General features: G+C 36.7%; 1 protein-coding gene across 1 annotated transcript; it reads left to right on the top strand.

The window, feature by feature from the left end:
* Positions 1-6,714: 6,714 nt before the first annotated feature.
* On the top strand, positions 6,715-11,082 carry calm2b (calmodulin 2b, (phosphorylase kinase, delta)). The gene is made up of 6 exons (XM_058794100.1): positions 6,715-6,829; positions 7,981-8,011; positions 9,678-9,821; positions 9,961-10,067; positions 10,172-10,307; positions 10,402-11,082. Exons 1-6 carry the CDS (start codon positions 6,827-6,829, stop codon positions 10,428-10,430), a joined length of 450 nt encoding a protein of 149 aa, XP_058650083.1. The 5' UTR covers positions 6,715-6,826; the 3' UTR covers positions 10,431-11,082.
* Positions 11,083-17,840: the final 6,758 nt, after the last annotated feature.

The following is a 17,840-nucleotide window of genomic DNA, read 5'->3' as shown; positions in this document are numbered from 1 at the left end:
TGACACTTTTATTTCTTGCTTTATCTTTCAATCAAAATTCAATCAGAAAATCACTTCTTCTGCATTGAAAATTTAAAAGAGTAGTTCACTCAAAAATGAAAATGTGCTGAAAATTTACCTCACTGGAGAAAGCAATATTATGGATCGAGGACTTTTAGCTGGAAGCAACTGTTTTAAGTTAAAAGCATCTTAATGATGAATTTCTTCATTACAAACACAGAGATTTTCACTTCACAAGATGATGAACTGGAGTGGTGTGTATACTTGTGGATTATTGTGATGTTTTAATCAGCTGTTTAAACTCTCATTCTGATGGCATTCATTCACTGAAGAGGAACAATCGGTGAGCAAGTATGTAATGCTAAATTTCTCTAAATCAGTTCAGATGAAAAAACTAATTCATCTATATCTTGGATGGCCTAAGTGAGCACATTTTCAGCAAATTTTCATTTTTAGGTGAACTCTTCCTTAAGTCTTTAGCTAGAAACAGTTTCATCAGGATGATAAATAAATTTATTTGGTTAGGTTTACAAATGAGCACTGTATACAAAGGACTGCAGCCACAAAATATACTTGCAAAATGATATGTGACCCTGGACCACAAAACCAGTCTTAAGTGTTTTTTTTCGAAATTGAGATTTATAAATCAACTGAAAGCTGAATAAATAAGCTTTCCATTGATGTATGGTTTGTTAGGATAGGACAATATTTGGCCGAGATACAACTAATTGAAAATCTGGAATCTGAGGGTGGAAAAAAATCTAAATATTGAGAAAATCGCCTTTAAAGTTGTCCAAATGAATTCTTAGCGATGCATATTACTAATCAAAAATTAAGTTTTGATATATTTACAGTAGTAAATTTACAAAATATCTTCATGGAATATGATCTTTACTTAATATCCTAATGATTTTTGGCATAAAAGAAAAATCTATAATTTTGACCCATACAGTGTATTTTTGGCTATTGCTACAAATATACCCCAGTGACTTAAGACTGGTTTTGTGGTCCAGGGTCACATATGTAAACAACCTGTGTCTGTATCAGTCCTATTAATGTTAGAGGTATCGTTGTCCTATGAATTCCAAATGGGCCGAGTGAGAGTGTGTTTGTTCTCTGCAGTGGCCTTTCGTGGCGGGATGGCCTGCTTTAATGGGGGTGGCAGCCTGCTGCAGCGCTCTGGACTGTGGCCAGATGCAATGGTCTGACTGTTACTGCTGTGACAAGGCATAACTGGGAGCACTGCAGAGGATTAAATCATCAGGACTTAGACCGACAGATTTGATACCCTCTGTTGTATTGAGATATCTGTCATCATTTCTAGTTCAAATAATGAAAAATTTGTACATAATGACAAACTTTGCACAAATAATGCAAGCGATGTGCCAGTTTATGTACATAAGAATTTGTTGAGTGCGTTGATTCTAAGTATAAAGTCCAATGTGTATATATATATATATATATGTGTGTGAAATAGTGGTGTTATAACTTAGTGGTGTAAATATGTAAAACAGAAAAATTTACTGTTTTTTTTTTTTTTTGTCTGTGTTTTTCTCTAAGCAACTGGTGTCCATAACAGTAAATCATCAAGACAAGTAATTGGCACAGTAGTACAAAAGGCAACAATAAAATGGAGCAATAAAATGATTCCTGGAAGAACACAAGACGAAGACCTGCCAAAAAAAAAAGCTATCAGTTGTTACTTCATTCGGTCATATGTCAGTAATTGTCCTTGTCAGCACAATGGATTCGCATATTAGTCTTCTCGTTATTATCTGCTAAATGGCATCTCAGTAACTTGGCCATCAGTAAGTACTGAACACAGTGTCTGTGTGTGAGAACAGCCAAGTCTTGCATATCAGATGTCTAAAACTGGGCCGTCTGGAATAAAAGAGAGAGAGAGAGAGAATCAGAGAGAGTCTAAAAGGTTAAATATAATGTGGAATTCATCTCGAAGATGTAGGCTATATATTGCATGTGTATTTTGCTATCACATTAATGAACAGATACATATACAGCCTCTAATGAACAGTAGCATAAATTGACAGTTTGTTCTCTATATATAAAGCTCCTTTTTTTAAAGTGTCTTAATTATCTGGAGCGTTCAGGGATGTCAAATAGGTCTCACTAAATACATGGTTAAATATTAATGCTGTACTGTATGTGAAACTGAAGCTTCTGCTGTACTTGAATTACAGGTAGCAATGTACAATGTCTGAGACGCTCAACAGCGCTGATCAAGAAAGTTTGGGGTCAATATGTTATATAAATATTCATAGCACGTTAATTAACTTTATCATTTATTTTTTTCCTTTATCAAGCCATGTTCTAAGGTCACTGCTTTTTTTACCATTAGGTTAAGCGACTCGAAAGGTTTTACAGTAATCCTTGTTGCAATATCAGTTGTTGCACTTTAACCTACCGTGTTTGAGCATTTTATTTGCAGCAATTAAAGCTATCTTTGAGGTTTATTTTAACCGTGGTGCTCTACTGCATATCTGGAAAGGGCAATAAAGAGGGATGTGACATAATTTATATCCATTGTAGACAGAAAATCTGTGCTTCTTCTAAATCTAATCCTATTCAATGCTGCAGTCATGAATCTTATTACTGAATGCATTGTTTTATTCACACATCATGTATATGCATTCAGGCAGTTTATTATATCGCCTTGTTTATAGATATATTATGTCAAAATTAAGAACAATGTGTATTTAAAAAGACTGCATTATCTAAATATAATAATTTCAATTATGAAGATAGCCAAATCTCTCTGAACACTAAGCATCAAAAACCATTCATAAGCTTTTTTTATATCACTGATCTCTGAAAGCTCCTGATGTTAATAAAAAAGTACTCTTTTAATTCTGATTTATTTATTGTTCTTATTGAGAAATCTGACAGAGGTGGAAGATTATATGAATATAAATCCCCTTTTTAAATCAGCTTTACTGCCAAAGATACAGAGCTTGTCTGTTACGAGTCAAGATTCAAGCCTGTGAATTCCATAGTGGTTAAAATCTGAATTGAATTTTCCAGAATTGAATTTGAAACATCCTCCATCCATTCCTGACGGAAAGCTGATGTCAGTTTGGTATAAATTATAACCATCACTGAAAAAAACAATAAGTAAATTTACTTAATTTTTATTTGACAAGTTTTGCACAAATAAATTTTAAGTAAAATGTAAGTACTGAATTAAGTAAAATCTACTTGGCTAAGTTAGGTAAAATTAGCAAAGGAAATAAGTAAAATTAACATGGCCAGTTAGAGTTTGATGAGTAATATTTACTTGATTATTTTATATTAAATCTGCAATACTTAAGTATTTTTCACTCAGTCATGGCTTCTAAAATTTACTCAAACGATGTAACACTGGGAAACAACCATGCTATTAAAGCATGTGATTCACTTACAAACATGTAAGCAAGCAAGTAGACAGCTTGTTATCCTTTTAAGATAATATGTCCACTCAAAAGAATTGTTACCCAAATGAACACAGAGACCTCAATACTTGGTACACCATACACAATGACGGTGACAATCAGTGGATGGTGTTTGAGTAAGAATGGGTCATTTTGAGTAGAAAATCAACTCCAGATGTCACAAAACAGTAAGTTACTAAACCTAACAACAAAAGCAACCATAAAACAGTGTAAATATAACTAAAAAACAGTGACAAATTTAACCTTTTTAATTATTCATGCCCCAGTGCATGATGGGAAAAACGGGATCATAACTTTGATATTTACTTAAAGAATCCTTGTAAACATGACAAACAGTTCCAAGTAAAATATGCTTTTAAGTTCAAACTTTAATTTCTACAAGCTTAAATTGAGTACTAATATAGAATTTACTTTAATTTTTTAATTCTTGCCTGAACTAAATTATTTAATGTAGAAATTACATTTGTTTTTATGTAGTGTTTACTTCACCAAAAAATCATTTTTATCAGTGTAGTTATATGTATCTTTCATCATTTTGTGAAGTTTGCCTAACAATGACGACTTCTGCCTACTATTCAACTACACGATTTTTGGCGGTCATTCAAAAAAAGAGCGAGGCAAAACAGATGAACACTCAGAAAGGGAAAGACAATCTCAGTCACGCTCTTTTTCCTTTATGTACAGCTTCGTCAACACTACCACACATACACAGACACACGTGTGTACAGCCACACACAGGTCTATGTTGGGAAACAGGATCCTGGTGTTGCAGTGTCTGCCAGTGTTGGGTACAAAGCCTCAATGTGCATTAAGAATGAATAGGTCTTCAGTTTCATGGCCCTCACTCTGAGTAAACACCTGAGTGGTCAGGGGCTCTTTATACCAGTGATTATCAACCATCTGTGTCTCACATGGCTTTTTATGTCCTCAATTACCCATTCACAGACACTGGCATCTTATTTCCAAAGTTCTTGGCATAGCTGAAGGCAATAACTGGATACATGGTTTAGCTGTACTCATTTTACTAGCTTATAATCCTTAATATGAATTAAGTTGAACATGATAATGATCATTTGTCAGTACCACATTTATATAGTGCCATATTAATTTATCTGTACCATAATATTTGTCATCATGATATTTTTTGAAACTACAATGTTGTCCAGACCATATTACATTCACATTGCAATGCCATAATAAAAATGTAAAACAACTATTAAAAAATAAAAGTCCATTTTAGTCCATTTTTCTCTATACTAACACACACATATACTTTTTTAGCTTTTATTTTTATATTTTTAGTTTTCATTTTACATTTAGTTTAAGCTTAATTAATTTTGTTATGTGCTTTTGTGGTTTTATTAGTTTTTTTCAGCTTTTAGCTTTAATTTATGCTGATTTCAGTTTTAGTTTTAATCATTTTAATACTTAAAGTTACTGAATTTCAGTTTGTTGCCAAGGCAGCATGTTTTTTACATTTAAGTTTGTATTATACATTTTTATTAGAACTTAAACATAAAGTTAATCTTTTGAATTTCAGTTAACAAAATCAATGATGATGATGATAAATATATAAATTTGTTCCTCTAACATAACATTTGTTTTTATTCCAACAAATGCCCTTGAAAGCTCTTTTTTTAATTCTACCGCCCAAGCAAAGTGTTACACAATATGCATAATCTGGCCATTTAAATAATAGCATTGCATAAAAAATAAAAAGTTTATTTTTATGTTGTGGAAGCTAGAAAGACAGATTAAAATCTTACAGGAATTACATTGTTTTAAGATACCAGACGCCGCTCTGCATCCAGACAGTGCGGAAACTTTTAGGTAACCTGAAAGAGGCATTAAGCACACATGTTGCATGTGTTGTGGGTATAACCACTGCATGATTCACTCTTTCCCTTGGTTTTACAAGCTCTGGGAAGGCAAGCATGCAGGAACCACCCAAGTTCATGCTGTACTGTTTTAGACGTAACTGTTTTCTTAAAAGGAAGTTTGATTCAGTCATCTCCTTTCCGGATGCGTGATGGTTAGAGGTGAGGTGGTGCAGAGGCATGGAAAACATCTGGGGTAAATAATGAACCCTATGATCCAAGAGCACCTAGACGAATACAATGCAAATGCATCACATTAACAATACTGAGGGCGGTTCACTCAACTGATAATCTCAGTTGCTCCTGCTGTTTTTTGGTGTGAAAATGCCTCTACCACCCTCAGCAGCAGTCTGTCTTCTCATCCCTTCAATATCCAACAGACCTGGGACAAGGCCAGAGACAGGTGGCCTGCGAGGAGGGAGCTATAAGATATTTTGTTAAGAGCTTATGCTAAAAACAATAAGGGTGGAATATCTTTATAGAAATTTAAGGCCACTGTTTTAATAATCATTAAAAATAACACTTTAATCATTTTATTAGAATAGGGAAGTTCACACCATAACTATAAAGACAGCAACATAGAGGTACAATATCGTTGGAATCACTTTCAGAATTATTTTGACAACCAGTCAGAATCCACCCAACTTAAATGACACATAAATGCAGTGCTTTACAATAAAAAGAACTTTACTGTGTGTGACATAAGCCAAGTTTTCGTTATAGGTGTGAACATGCCTTAATTGTTCATTAGCCTATAATTATACAAGTTGCACAACTTTCCTTTGTTTACGCATTTAATACACATTCTGAAAAAGGTTATTTGAATCTAAAAATTGCACAGTGTGTGCATAAACTACAGCCCAACACCATACAATTAAGCTTCTATGGAAAACATATATGTTTTCTTATCTGTGTGAAGATGCATTATACCATACTAAGAAATTTGGATACATTTTACAACAATTTTGGGTCTTATGTAATTGGAAAAAAATCTTAACATTTACCCAGAACATTAACACTATAATTTTGGCCCCCTAAGGGTGGAATTCACAATGGCTCAGGTGATTCCCTATTTCAGCTCTAAGTTCCATGGCATTTATGACCGGGCAAATTCTACAGTGTGTGACCAGGGAGTGACGCATTGCAGGTACAAACGAACCAATCAGAGGCATCCGCACAACCGAAACGCGTTCAGTATTCTTCCGCCGTCAGATAGTCCGCCTGCACTTGTGCCTCAACACCAGCCGATAGTTCAACACAATACCGCAGCGTTTTTAAAGAAGGACATATATCACGTTTACTCGAGCTTAGTTTAGTTTCGTGGACAAATATCGCAGCATTTCCAAAGCACCGCTAGACAGAATGCAGTGCGGTTGGCGGATGGATACAGGAAGATGGGAGGTGTTTATGTACGACCGTTAAGGCGGGTCTATACCAATATTCCGACCACCATTTGTGAATCTCTCACGGAGACGGAGGGAGACAGACAGAGAAAAAGAAAAAATGGTGAGTGCACGCTAATATTTATAATAAACGATAGACATGCGTTAATGAAAATATATATGATCTGAACATATATTTGCGCGGGAGCAAAGAAGTCAAGAAACAGAAAAAGAGTTTTCTTCAGTCGTTTACAGAAAAATGCCGCCAAATTTACGACTACAGTGGACGGACTGAATGAAGGAGTATAAGTTACGTTACCCACCGCCTCACATCTCCTACTCCTTCGGGTTTTGCTGTACTTTTTTTTGTCATATTCCGCTTGTTTTTAATATCACAGGCTAAAACGAAGAAATTCTGCGCTAACGTAAAGGAAGTACTAAACTTCAGAGGTCTGCTTGAACTCATTCACTTTCAGTTTTCACATTGAGAGCGTACTTTTTACTAAACTTTGTAATAGGGTTCAGTAAGCCACAGGGTAAGTTACGTATACAATCTTGAACAGAATTCGTTTCTCTTTAAGCGCTGTTTGAACTGAAAGGATCCTAGTTGGTTTAGTTGCTAAGTTGAACAGCATCATATGTAAGTTAACTTGTTAAGCTAACTTTACCCATAACGGGCTTCTATAAGAAAAGTAACGTTAACGTAGCTGGTTAAACCGAAAAAAAGCTGTTATGTATTGGGTTTCGTGCATGAAGTCGTGGAGGGCACATTTACTCTAATTCTTGAACCATCTTAAGATTAATGTTCAGTATCACACATGTTTTGCTCATGTATCCGGTTATTTTAATATGCATAACTTACGTGTTAAAACGTAGTGATCATATTCTGTCATTATGAAATAGCCTGCAGTGTTCTTACTAGGTTACTCGAGCGTTATGGCACAGGGCTACTATTACAATAAAAAGGTGAAATTACTATCTAAAATGACTATCTATAGTGCCACGAGGGAATAGTTCACCAAATACCGGGAATCAGGTGGGTGGATGGATGAATTGCTGTTGTTAGGAGTGTCTAAATACCGTCGCTATGGTGGGACTTTATTCTCTCCAGCTGGTGTCGTAACATTTAGAGGGAGGGAAACTGAGGTCTTTGTTTGGTCTCACACAGGTTGCTAGACATTGATGTCAGAGAACCAAAACACTATGAATTTTTAGTGAGTTTGTTCTCCACACCATTTAGTAATATGGTTGTTTGCCATCTCTTCCCATCCCCAGGCTGATCAACTCACAGAGGAGCAAATAGCTGGTAAGGACATGCTTTTTCTTTTCTTACACGCCCCTTCAGAGTTTCTGCACTGGATTATGGCATTTTGCAATACCCTGGCCCTTCCAGTTTGCTATAATTGCTATTTTGTTGCCTTTTAAGGTTGTAACTTAGTCAAATCTGTGTGAATGGATGGGTTATTGCTTCCTTGAATGTGCAGGCTCATAACTTTTACAGCTTCTAACAAGAAATATGTGAATCTAAATTATAACAGATACCGTACAGAAACTATAACAGGTACTGTACAGATAAGTGCAACTGTAAATTTAAATAAATTTATGTTAAATTAGTACTATTTTTAATTAGGCATTTTTACTTTTTTTAATTGTTGCATTAATTAGGGTTATTATAGTTAACTGAAACTACAGTTAAAACCACGAAATTATTTGTTACCAAATAAAATAAACTAGCTAGTTGCTAGGGCAATATTTCTTTAATAATATATATTTTTAATTTAGTTAAACCTGATGTAATAAAATAAATAAATGAAACCAAAAAAAAAAACTCTCGATATATAACATAAACAAAAACTACTAAAATTACAAAAACAAGGAAGTTATCTTTAACTGAAATTAAAATAGAAAATATAAGAATAAAAACTTAAAAATATTAATGAACACGCTATAAGTTGATTGTTGAGTTGGGAAAATTGTAATTGTTCTGTATTTTCGTGTTGTTTCTTTGGATAGTATAACATTTAATTAAAAAAAATATACATGTATAAATAAAATTAATAAGTGAGCCCAATGCATTTCCTTAAGCTTCAGTATTATTTTGCATGTTTTTAGTAAAACATTTTGAATGGGCCCATGTTTTGTGTAATAGGAAAGCTGGTTGTCCATCTGTAATGTTGGACGTTATATCACAGGAGGTATCAAATGGTCTCATCAGCTTTGCTCGATGGGCAGTGTTGGCACAAGGGAGAGTTTGTATTGCCCTTTAGTGCTTAGACCACTGGGCAAATGCATGCACTGGTGAAATGCAGTCTCACTTGTCACTATAGTTTTGTCCTGACTATGCCTGCAAGGATTAATTCTCCTCATTTAAACTGATAAATAAGTGACAGTGCTGACTCTTACTTGACTTACTGTACAAAATGTTGTCTTTTGAAATTGACTCTAGAAGGTACTTGAGGCATCTACGCAAAGTGATTTGTTTTGCATGTTGTCTGTACATGTAACTAATGGTGCTCTGCAGGTCTGGTTGAACTGCCTTCGTTCAAAGGCCTTAAAACTAGTACTAGTGGTCAGCTGTTGCCATGGCTCTGGGGTGTTTGTGTGTGTCTTCCACAGCATTCTGTCACCCTAGACATTCATCTGTGGAGGCGTTTGTTGTTACTGGTCTTAGCAACAGAGCTATTTAATAAATGCTAATTTTTTTAAGTTTTTGAACTTCTTGTAAAATACAAACTGTTTAAGATGAAGTACATAGTATGGGATCTACAAAGTGGCCATGTGGAATTTTAATGCCCACAAGTAATTAATTATTCAAAAAGCTTGACATGAAGAAGTAGAAGTACTTTACCTGTTCCTTTTGTTAATTGCTAAAATGGAAAAGCGATTGATGTATGTGATTTTTGAGGGAGGGTTTATGAATATGTGGTTATGTGGCTCCAACACTGATCTGTCTCCCCTGGTTATCCTTCCAGAGTTCAAAGAGGCGTTCTCACTATTTGACAAAGATGGGGATGGCACCATCACCACGAAAGAGCTGGGCACCGTCATGCGCTCCCTTGGCCAGAACCCTACAGAGGCGGAGCTGCAGGATATGATCAATGAGGTGGACGCAGATGGTGAGGACACATTTTTGCTGCTACATTAGCCATCATCATGTTAACTCTTGCAAGTAGGGTCCAATTTGCATATGACTTGAAACCATTATCACAATTAAAACATTCACTTATCTGACTGTGTACTTTACCCTTTAATCAGGTAATGGAACAATAGACTTCCCTGAGTTCCTGACCATGATGGCAAGAAAGATGAAGGACACAGATAGCGAGGAGGAGATCAGAGAAGCTTTCCGTGTCTTTGATAAGGTAAGGCTTCTGAAGAACTGTTGAATTCAGTTCACCTGTTATTAAGGTTTTGCTAGTAACATTCCTAGACTTAATTTTGACGGATTGTTGTTCTTATTGTTCAGGACGGGAACGGATATATCAGTGCTGCTGAGCTGCGCCATGTGATGACAAACTTGGGGGAGAAATTAACAGATGAGGAGGTGGATGAAATGATTAGAGAAGCAGACATTGATGGAGATGGTCAGGTCAATTATGAAGGTGAGTCTGTGTCCATTTAAAACATTTAGTACCAATTTTGAGTTGCCCTTTTTTCGCAGTGATGCTTAATCGCGCTTTTTCTCTCTCTTCACAGAATTTGTACAGATGATGACAGCGAAGTGAAGGCCTTGTACAGAATTTCTTGTAAAAAATTATCTGCCTTTTCTTGTTTTTAATTTCTGTAAAATGTTTCATTTTAATTTCTCCCCATCCTCTCCTTCTGTCCAAAGGATCTGCATGTATACTATAAGATTTGAGTGCTCATGCCTTCCCCCAACTCCTAGTCATTGTAAACAATCTGTTAGAAGGAGCAGTTATGGGACCAGGTGATACGTATAGGCACAGATACTGACTACGCACAGGCCCCTTTTTCCTCTTCTTTTGCTCTGTCTGCCTGCCCACCTGACGAGCGGTGACATCAAGGGTCCAGCTGACTCACAGCGTGGCGTCATTTCAACAATTTTTGGCATGATTCTTTTTTTTCTTCTCTTTTGATTTTATGTGGAGGTGCAACTCTGCATGGACAAAGGACTGAGTATAAATAGAAATGGGAAAAGTCCTCAGCATTGCACTATTGCCACATCATTGAATTAAATACTAACGGGTTTATCGCCAGGTACTCATACACTCTAATCTTTTTGTATTTGTTCTGTTCTTACTATGCTTTTTAATTAGTCACTTTTCTTTTGTAACTGCTTATGGCACAGCCATGTCTCAGAATCCATTCCAAGTTGTATATTTGTTTTCCAATAAAATTAACAATTTACCCAAGAAACTGCTTCCCCTGCCTTTATTTCAAATGACTACTCTGGTGGAATCTAAAAGAGAATTTAACAGTATTTTAGTTGTCACTACTATTAAACTGCATTTACAATTGTTAGTCCACTCTCCAGTAATATGTTGGTTTTACTCACTTACCTTGTCATTGCTACATACTTTGGAGTGACATTGCATGATTATAATCAGCGTAATTAGCTGTAATCAGGTACTTGATTAGTCAAGATGTCTTACATAGGAAAAATTGTGCAATTTCTGTTCAAATGGTTGTCAAGTAACTTCTAAGTGAATGTTGTGTCCTCTGGCCATCACTCTGCTGTTTACAGGATTGAAAATAACAGACTTCAAATCACTTATGAGTAAAACGTTGACACTGAAATTACTTGTGAATTTAAAGCTATTCAAAAGCATAAAATCTGCACAGGACTGATCCTCTGAAGAAAAGAAAAGTGCTCTAGGACTAATTCTGTTCCAAATCAAAAGCAGGAAGCCTATTCTACTAAACCACTTCAGTCTCCTTAAAAGGGCTTGTTGAAATAACGCCAGAGTTCTTCAAGTCGGAGACACAACAGATTTTGTAGCTGCAAGGCTGAAATACAAACACTGCCCGAGTGTTTCATTGTTAACAAGCTGCACACAAATGGTGATGTTCCCTTTGAAATAATCGTGTAGGTAACTGTGAGTTTGAGGAATGAGCAAAGGCTCATTCACAATGCAAACAAATGCGAAGAGATGGTGATGGAGGCCAACGAGGCAGAAGCGGCTCACTGTATCGAGGGAGATATGTGTGCATCTCATCTCAGGGAACTATTTACCACCGTGCTGAGCTTTCTGACGTGTGATATTCATGTTCCATCACGTTTCCTAGCAACCGTGAATTCCAGTCTCATGGGGAGCTGCTCTTTCCCTTTTCCAGTAGGCTCTGAAGGATCATCAGGAGTTGAGCAGTGCTCCCATGTTCACGTCATGTAACTTTGCGACTGACAGAGGTAGAGTAAATAAAAGACAAGGCCAGACTTTGTATTTGTAAAGCAAGCCAATGGCGACATGAGAGTAGAATTTTATTAAATGGAGACCAGTAGAAGAAAGAATGATTACTGCCTTCTTGCGTTTCTACCTTTCTGGTTTGTTTAAAGATTCTGTCTGTGTTATGGATTTAAAGGCACAGCAGACAAAGTCCACAAGACAACCGAGTCATGGGACCTTGTGATATTACTGCAATCCAGGCTAACAATAGCTTTTCCCCTTATTATTATGATACCAGGCCACCAAAGACACTATAAAAGATGTCTCGAAACCATATCAAGATCTGGTGAGGGACCAGATCTGATGGTGTTCATTTTAGTCATTTCTTCATTGTAATGGGAAAGAAGAAATGAAAATGAAATATTAGTTTTGGGAAGTGACAAAGCAGGTTCAAATCTATTTTACAATCATGTTTTGTATGGAAGCTAATTATTGCCTTAGAGTAAAATAAATAAATTGGTAAAAGGCAATTGTGATTTTAAAACTTTTTATTGTTTATATTTCTTATATTGGCTTAGAGAAAAATAAAGAAAAGCTGAAAATTAAAAAAATAAATTGAAGAAAATGAATATTGCAATTTTATTTCTCATAATTACAAATTTATATTTCACAACTGGATTTTTTTTTTTAAATAAACATAACTGTCTCACGTATAACTTGCCTCAGAGAAAAAAAAAATGAAAAGGTTGGAAATATAAGTTGTCATGATAGAACTGTAGCTCACAATTAAAACTTTTCACACTTCCCTCTTTTAAAATAAAAATGATAACATTTGACATTTTTAAAACTAAAAACAGCAATTTATTTTAATTTACATTGTTAAATTCATTTTAGTTCTCATAATCGTGACGTATTTTCATATTTGCAATTTCGAGTTATATTTAGACTTCATCTCACAAAAACTGCCTTCCATAATTCTGAGATCATTGACCGTTGGTAACATTTAGCTTGGAAAATATCGAATCATTTCATTAACTAGCACTCTGGAATCAGGTGAGTGAAGTATTCCCTGTCAAATATCCCTCTCTGTCTTTTTGATTGTCTTGTTTTTGGAACGCATCAGCTGAAAAGTTCTCTGCTCATCTGGCCCTCGTGTTGTTGCCATCCTTATGATTATTGCTATCACTCAGCAAGGACACAATGCCAGCCATTCTCAGAATGTGTCAGCCGCCTCACGTACAGCCTTCCGTACCACATTGACACTTAATAAGATCATCTTTCTCCCCGGGTCCTGGCTGTCCACCCTCTCTGTGCGTGGTTTGGCAATCGCTGTGGCCATTATCACATGTTGCTGATGGATACGTGTGTGTGTGTGAGCGCGAGCGCACAGCTGCTCCTGTTGTTGTGCCATGATAAATGGGAAAGGGGTGTTTAATGGGCCCCTGTGCACTCTTGTGGTTATTTTTCAATCCTGGGTTCAGGGATGGCTCAGGGCGTCGCACCCCCTGGGCCCAGTTTGTACCAAAAAACAAGCCAAAAACAGAAATCACTGGAGGGCGGCAATGAGAACAAACAGTTATTTCATACAAACGCTGCAGTGTTGGTCAGTTCAAAAGCCTTTTCCTCAGAGACGGAATTACAGCTCTAATTTAAAGGAACAAGATAGGTCTAGTTGCCTAGAAGCCCGAGGTTTGATTAGCCTCCTTGTATGGCAGCCAAATCCAATTCAGATCTCAGCCAGGTTGGCAACTGCTCATAAAGAAGGAATTTTAATGGGGTTAGCGCTTGGCAGCCTCTTGGTCGCAACAGGTCTCCATAGTCAAGGTTTGGATGGGACGGCTTTTACGGCATGTGCCAAAATTAACACCTCCTGAGTCTCTCTGCCCCTCTGAAGGGATTGAGTGACTCCTGCCTCGGGAGTCCAATGACATGTAATGTCGGTGTAACCGGATTACCAGGTTTGATTTAACCACACAAAAACACGAGTGCTCAATGTCCTCAACGTTGCTTAGCCGAAATACAATGAATTAAAAAAAACAGGCGATCTGTTTCAAACATTAAATGATCTTTTGAAAGCCCACTGGATGAGATTGAGTCATAGGAGACCTGATGTGGACAAAATTGGGTCATAAAACTAATCTGTTTTCATTAATGGTGGCTCATTTTTCTGTCTAGAAAGGCACACTGTAGATACAAGCAACATGCGCTATTTCTGCCCACCTTCAAAGGCCAGGGAGGGGGTGGTGAGAGAGAGTGAGAGAGAGAGAGATCGGGGGTGGGAGGTGGAAGTTGCTGAAAATAGTGGAAAGCAATTAGAATATCACAAAGTTCAACCCAGGGGGGAAAAAACTGGTGAGATTTTTGAAACAAAAGAGCTGTGTTCTCAGATGAGCAAGAAACTGAGGAGAGAAGCAAGAATGAGACAGGGAATTAAATGGGGGAGGGGAAGCGTAATGTTAGCGTAATGTAACTCACAAGAATCTGACGCCGGGAGGAGTGGTTCATTTCTGGCACAATGCCACAAAGAACTCTTTTCAGGGAAAAAAAAAGATGTCGGAGGCTGAGATTATGTCAAGAGCCACTCAAAATAATTCTAAAGGTGAAGCCAAGCGTGCTGGAAACAGAGTTTGGAGGTCATATAACTCAACCTGAAGAGGGAAAGGACAGTTTAAGTGCTAGCATGAGTTTTTGGGTTGCAGTTTGTCTTTGTAATCACTTTTTCCAAGGGCTAGGACGACATTACTGTGCTACGTTTCTCTGATACTCATGTGTTTTTGCTTGCTGAGGGTAGGATAGAATTAAAATGTCACCTGAATTCTTCCTCATGCTGTTAACCCAGACCACACTTAATTTGTCTACGCAAGGTGCCCTGGGGCCCATCCTTTCACTTTAGTACTGTATATTGCAAGACTGGATTTAGTCAGAGTAGGCAAGACATTTGCCATTCAAACTAATCCCTGGTGAAGTGCTTCAAGAAAAGATTTATTTCCACTTTTTAAATACAGAGGTCTATTTACCTATTATTCTGTCTTCATTTATTTACTCTCAAGTTATTCCAAATTTGCAAAACGTTCTCTCATTATTTATTTGATGTCATTGCACACCTTTGACTTTTGTTTGCTGCAAAACACAAAAAGAGCAAATTTATTGGAGCGCCGATAAGTTTTGAGTTGATTTATTTGTATCAAATCAACAGAAGTACCAGTGGTCTGTATCTGATGCAATAAAGCCATGTATTTGTCCCTCAAAATTAAAGCAGTTCACATTTTGTGAATTAATCTGTGTGAATCAATTTTGTGAATCCAATTAGTTGGATTATTTTAACGAATCAGTCAATCTGGTTCACAAAACCTGTTTGAATGATTCGTTCACAAATTAGACTGGTTCTTGAGTCTAAATCTAGTAGCAATGGTTAAAGGGATGGTTCACCCAAAAATGAAAATTCTGTCATTAATTTCTCTCTTGTTGTTCTAAACCCGTAAGACTTTCATTCATCTTCAGAACACAAATGAAGATATTTTTGGATGAAATCCAAGAGCTTTCTGATCCTGCATAGACAGCAACACACCTAACAAGTTCAAGGCCCAGAAAGGTAGTAAGGACATTGTTAAAATAGTCCATGTGACATCAGTGGTTCAACTGTAATTTTATGAAGCTACGAGAAAACTTTTTGTGCGCAAAGAAAACAATTTTTTTTCTCTTCTATTAATGTAACATGAACTATTTTAACGATTTCCTTACTACCTTTCTGGGCCTTGAACGTGTCAGTTGCATTGCTGTCTATGCAGGCTCAGAAAGCTCAAAAATATTAAGATCAAATATCAAAAATATCTTCATTTGTATTCCAAAGATGAACGAAGGTCTTACGGGTTTGTAACGACATGAGGGTGAGTAATTAATGACAGAATTTTCATTTTTGGGTGACCTTTCCCTTTAAGGGAAGATTATTATGGTTAAAATGGTTTCAGAAGACTTGGAATATAGTGCATGAGTCATATGGACCTCTTCTGTTATTTGAAGCTTGCAATAGCTTCCACAATAGTGTCCACAAGAGAAAAAAGGTCACAGATTTGGGACAAAATGAAGGTGAGTGCATGATGACAGAAATTTGTTTTCATGCTGTGATTGATTAGTGTGCATGGGTTATATGGCTTAGCAATGCCGAGGTTTTGAGTTCACGTCCAATCTGACAATTGCTGATATTCTAATCTGGGACCTTTGCCATTAGCACAAGGGTTATAAATTCAGATCCACTTACTCAGTGACTTAATATGATCGCAATTCTGCCCAATTTCCATCGTGCACTTGAGCAATGCACTTATCAGCAGGTTGTTCCAGAGGGACAGTTCCTGCGGTTTGGATAAAAAGGCTTCAGCTGAATGACAAGTTACCCTAATATCACCCTTGGAGTGTTTCCCATTATTACCAGAGCAACAGCACACTCTATCAGATCATCCTTCTGCTGATGAGAAAAAGTAGACCACTAAAGTAGTCATTGGGATGTCTCTAAACAGCCTGTACATTTGCCTGACATGAATTTAGATCAAAGCAATATCACTTTTATTAGCAGCAATATATCCTTCAGCATTCCTAAATGCAAAACGAGAGCCATGAGAACGATTTGTGTTGTGCTTTATGACCTGTACTTATTTGTCATGTGCTTTTACCTCATCCCTAGATGCCAGTGCAAAGACTGACATTAAAACCATTCAGCTGTCTAACTTTGGTCCTTTGACCTTTTGGCATAGGTGAAATTCCAGCATCTGGAGGAAAAGTTATTTAGTCTACTTACAGAGACATGGTGTAAGTGGTTAAACAAAGATATTTATGACCCAACTAAATGTAATCGGTATGAATATCTTTCATTATTGTGCGACAATAGATGTCAGTGATCTTTAGGCAATGATCTACAAAGGTTTGAAATCGAGTTTGAACATTTCATGCCAGAGCTGTGGTCAGTCTAATGTGATCATGCACACAGTAATCCATTTAAGTCATTTTATGGATGCTCAGCACAGAGACGGCTCAGTCTCCTGTCTCGGATAGCCTTGACTTCTCTAATTGATCCATAACAGCAGTGAGACACACCGATCGATGAGCAAATCACGTCCGGAACATGGTATTGTACTCCTGCAATTATATTCAAATGTTAATCATATAAAGATAATTCAGTTTCATAGTTTAGTTCCAGAGAGGATGTATTCTGTTTCTTGGTGTACAAACGCAATAACAGCAGTGAAATGAAGCGAATTCCCAATTGCTTGAGTTGGAAATATTTTGTCTGCGATATCACAAAGCATAACCAAATAAAACAATGACAGACTGAGATATCACCATATAATTCATTACTTTTTTTCAAAGTTTCAAGAAAAATGGAGGGTTTCAAGAAAAATTCTCCTAGCTCATCCAAAAACAAACTCCAGCATATTCAGTTATCAGACACGACTGGAACTTCAAATGGGACTGGCTTCTATGGTCAGATGAAACTAAAGAATGAGCTTTTTAGCAGCAAACACTCAAGATGGGTTTGGTGAACACAGGGATAAAAAGTACCCCATGTGTACAATGAAATATACTGCTGTATTTTTGATGTTGTGGGCCTATATTTCTGCTGGAAGTCCTGGACATCTTGTTTAGACACATGGCATCATGGATTCTATCAAATACCAACAGATGAAAAAATAAATAAGTGACTAACTCTGTTAGAAATCTTATAATGGGCCATGTTTGGATCTTCCAACCGTACAATAATCCAAACACAAACCTCAAAAACAACACAAAAATGGGTGA

The sequence above is a fragment of the Onychostoma macrolepis genome, chromosome 12 (assembly GCF_012432095.1).
Source record: "Onychostoma macrolepis isolate SWU-2019 chromosome 12, ASM1243209v1, whole genome shotgun sequence".
Lineage (NCBI taxonomy): Eukaryota > Metazoa > Chordata > Actinopteri > Cypriniformes > Cyprinidae > Onychostoma > Onychostoma macrolepis.
The sequence above is the reverse complement of the archived record's forward strand: the minus strand, read 5'-3'. Positions and strand labels throughout refer to the sequence as shown.

Coding starts and splice junctions, on each gene's coding strand:
- calm2b (XM_058794100.1), top strand. Junction 8,012..9,677: donor CACAGAGGAGCAAATAGCTG/GTAAGGACATGC, acceptor TTATCCTTCCAG/AGTTCAAAGAGGCGTTCTCA. Junction 9,822..9,960: donor CAATGAGGTGGACGCAGATG/GTGAGGACACAT, acceptor CCCTTTAATCAG/GTAATGGAACAATAGACTTC.